Source organism: Octopus bimaculoides, chromosome 20 (assembly GCF_001194135.2).
Source record: "Octopus bimaculoides isolate UCB-OBI-ISO-001 chromosome 20, ASM119413v2, whole genome shotgun sequence".
NCBI classification, from domain to species: Eukaryota; Metazoa; Mollusca; class Cephalopoda; order Octopoda; family Octopodidae; genus Octopus; species Octopus bimaculoides.
In genome coordinates, this window is record NC_069000.1 from 24,036,355 (window position 1) to 24,039,907 (window position 3,553).

General features: G+C 35.7%; 1 protein-coding gene across 4 annotated transcripts in view; it reads right to left on the reverse strand.

The window, feature by feature from the left end:
* Nucleotides 1–3,553, reverse strand: part of LOC106879446 (MATH and LRR domain-containing protein PFE0570w) — a 34,830-nt gene that overhangs the window by 13,394 nt on the left and 17,883 nt on the right. For all 4 annotated transcript variants that reach the window (XR_001410637.2, XM_014929001.2, XM_014929000.2 and 1 more), the window contains exon 7: nt 2,149–2,246. Coding sequence is in view for 3 of the 4 variants with exons in the window: in XM_014929001.2 (XP_014784487.1) it covers nt 2,149–2,246 (98 nt within the window). In the remaining variant the exon portion in view is untranslated. The remainder of the gene's footprint in view (nt 1–2,148; nt 2,247–3,553) is intronic.

A 3,553-nucleotide genomic window follows, 5' to 3' on the forward strand; every position in this document is an offset into this window, starting at 1 on the left:
ACACACTAGCTAAAAAGCTACCCGATAGGGCAGCTTTTAAGCAACTGACCCTGAATGGGAAGATCCGCAAACAGATCTCTGACTTGTTCTGGAGAATTTGTTGCAATTGCTTCCTCCAGAGTCATATCCCAATGATCATCATATTTATCGCAAAAAATATTGCTGAAAACAACAGCAGTAATGAAAACATGGGAATCCAAAATTTCAGGATTGCAGGTCCAGATTCAGCCCAGAATGTTTTTTTTTTTTAAATTTACTCATGGAATTAGCCCCTAGATTGTAAAAATTTTTATTGTACAAAAAAATCACAGTAATGAAAACTTGGGAATCCAAAATTTCAGGATTGTGGGTCCGGATTGGACCCGGAATGTTTTTAATTTACTCACGGACTCAGCCTGATACCAAAATGGTATATGTTCGGCTACGGCCTCTAGGAGTACAGTTGAAAAAGTGTGACACACTGACATTTATTATATTATATTAAGGCAGTGAACTGGCACGTCGGGCAAAATGTTTAGCAGTATTTCACCTGCTGTTAGGTTTCGAGTTCAAATTCCACTGAGGTTGACTTTGCCTTTCATCCTTTCAGGGTCAATAAAATTAGTACCAGTTATGTACTGGGGGCAATGTAATCGACTTAATTCCTTCCCCACAAATTTGAGACCTTGTGCTTCTAGTAGAAAGGATTTCTTAAAGTTGAAAAAGTGTGACACAGTGACATTTACATTTATTATATTAGATATGTTTAATTTTGGTGAAGCTTTATTTCAATTAAAGTGTATTTCATATATGTGTGTGTGTATTAAAGAAAGCAAAAAATAAAACAAAAGTGATAGTGTTCAGTAATTTGGTGACAGGAACTTCTGTCAAAGAGACAAGTTTAAACAAAGATGTATATCATCTCCCTCTTTCTCTCTTATTACTCCCACTGTCACCATCAACACTACTACTTTTAGTAAAACATCAACTCTCCCTAAATTTCTTTGTCTCTTTTTCTTTCTCACTATCTTTGCCACCACACTCACCATCTCTATGCCTACTATTATTCTCACCCCATCATGAGGAATAGTAGGAGTGTCATTGAATAGTGAGAGGGGTGGGGTCTAAGTGTGACACATTGATACACAGAAATTAGTTTTCACATTTATATTAGATATATACAAGGGGCTTCTTTCAGTTGCTGCCTACCAAATCCACTCACATGGTTTTGATTGGCCTGAGGCTATACCAGAAAACACTTGCCCAAGGTGCCACACAGTGGGACTGAACCCTAAACTGTGTGGTTGAGAAGCAATCTTCTTATCACACAGCCACTCCTGCATCTATATATATGCAAAACACAAAAGCATTGGCAAGAAAAAAACTCTTGATTTTGAAATGATATTTATTCTACACCAAGTTACAGATACTCCTTTTATCACAACTACAGTGAACCAGTAGAACAAATGATTACATGTTAAGACCAAATCTCACCCATGGTTCAGAAGATTATATGAAACCACTTCAGTGTATACACGTCTGAATAATAAGACAAAATTTTCTGAGTGACAAAAATCCACTGGGATAGTGCTCTGCTCTAGATTCACATGTTAAGTAGAGACATAACTTTTTCACAGGACAGGATTCCATCATTTGTAGATTTGTGGTGTGGAAGGAACTGAACTGAGCATTATTATCATCATCACTGCTGACAGTGGTGATTGATACCTCTGTAACAGTCAGCATGAGTTAGTTATACATTGATGTACAAGGCAGTAGTGGTATTAGCCCTTTAGCATTCAGATTACTTTCTTGAATGTAATGCTCATTTATTCATATTATCTTGTAGCTTCAAGAGTTTGATGACTGATTGTTTATTTTTAGAATGACATTGTAGGATAGGTGAGAGAGGCCAAATCTGGTTGCTTTGAACATAAAACAGGAAAACTATTTTAGCTGGTTATGGCCTGTTTAAATGCTAAAGACACAAAACAATGACTTCATGTCCAGTACACTAGTTTCAGCATTCATTCATACAACTTAAAGGCAAAGGTTTTTTTTCTTTTTTCACAATCAAGAATGATCAGAGTTGGGATCTAACACCAGATTTAATTTATGTAAGAAAAAGAGAGAGGGTGAGTAAAGGAGGTATTATAAAAGTATTCTTACCGCTTGATCAGATTATATAACTGCTTCCGTCGTTTAAATGTACCTTTTTCACTACTGGCCCTATCCATGAGAAGGGTTGAAAACTTTTCCAAATCGATCTTGAAACAAACAATACCAAACATTAAATGGGAATAATTAATTAAGTTAAACAGTTTGGAGCTAACTCTGACTTCACTAACTTCACAGACATCTATGAACCAAGACTAGTTTGTTTTAGAAAATAAATTAGACAATAAATTACTGCGATCATATTTTAACAAAGGGAATACTGAAAATCAAATTTGGAAATAATTACATTGCAAGGAAAGACAGTATTAGTCAGGCAAGTACAGGTACACTTCAGGACAGATTTGGTAGTATTAGACTTCAGCAAAACAGAATGCACCATATTTGCTGAAGAGAATCATTAAGTCAATGCACAGTATTGTACACTGGTTGGCATAGAAAATTAAGCTTATTTTAGAGACTAATTTACTCAAACATCATCTGCAGACTTGAGGAAATGTAATCAGCAAGTATAGGTTAACAATTTCATATTTCTCATATAGCCTCAAATATGAGAGGCTGTATAAACAATGATGCTTTTATTAATTCTCACATGTGTGCCTGAAATAATTAATACAATTTTTAAATGCTTACAAACTTTCCTTTTTTTCTTTTGTTGTGAAGGCATGTGGTCTAAGTATTAGAGTGTTAGACTCATCAGATATCTCAAACTGTCCATGGTCACTCATTGATTATGTCATAATTAAGCTTTAGGAAAAATAGTAGTTTTGATTTCTTCAAATTCACCAAGGCAAACTTTTTTAAAAGTTTTATATGCATAACAAAATATTCTAATTGGTTGAGCAATATGACACCTGCTGTAACAATTTCATGTTCAAGCAGCAAAGAAAAGAAAAAAATATCATTCTATTTGATGCTTGTGTGTAGCACAAATGAATCCAAAGTAATATACACCACTGATACAACAGGACGAATAATAATGTTTTTTAATATAGACATAAGAAACAATATAGGCAATTACATTAACCCCAATACTAGATTGGTACTTTATTTTGTTAACTCCCAGAAGGATGAGAGACATATTACGCGAAGCCTTCGACGAAATAGAAGGGGATATAGCATCACAATGTGGAAGACAACTGGAGGTTTCTACGGAACAACCTGCTGAGAGCCACTGACCAGATCTGTGGATGGTGCAAAGTCCCCTCTCGACCCCAAATAACGTGGTGGTGGAACAATGTGGTTGACAGGGTTATTAGACAAAAGAAACAGGCTTGGAAGGACTGGAAGAACAGAGGTAGCAGGGAATTGTATCAGACTGCCAGAAGGGAAGCTATGAGACAGGTTTATTTAGCCAGAGGGAAAGCAAATAAGAAAAGAATTTGCCAATGTTCTGCGC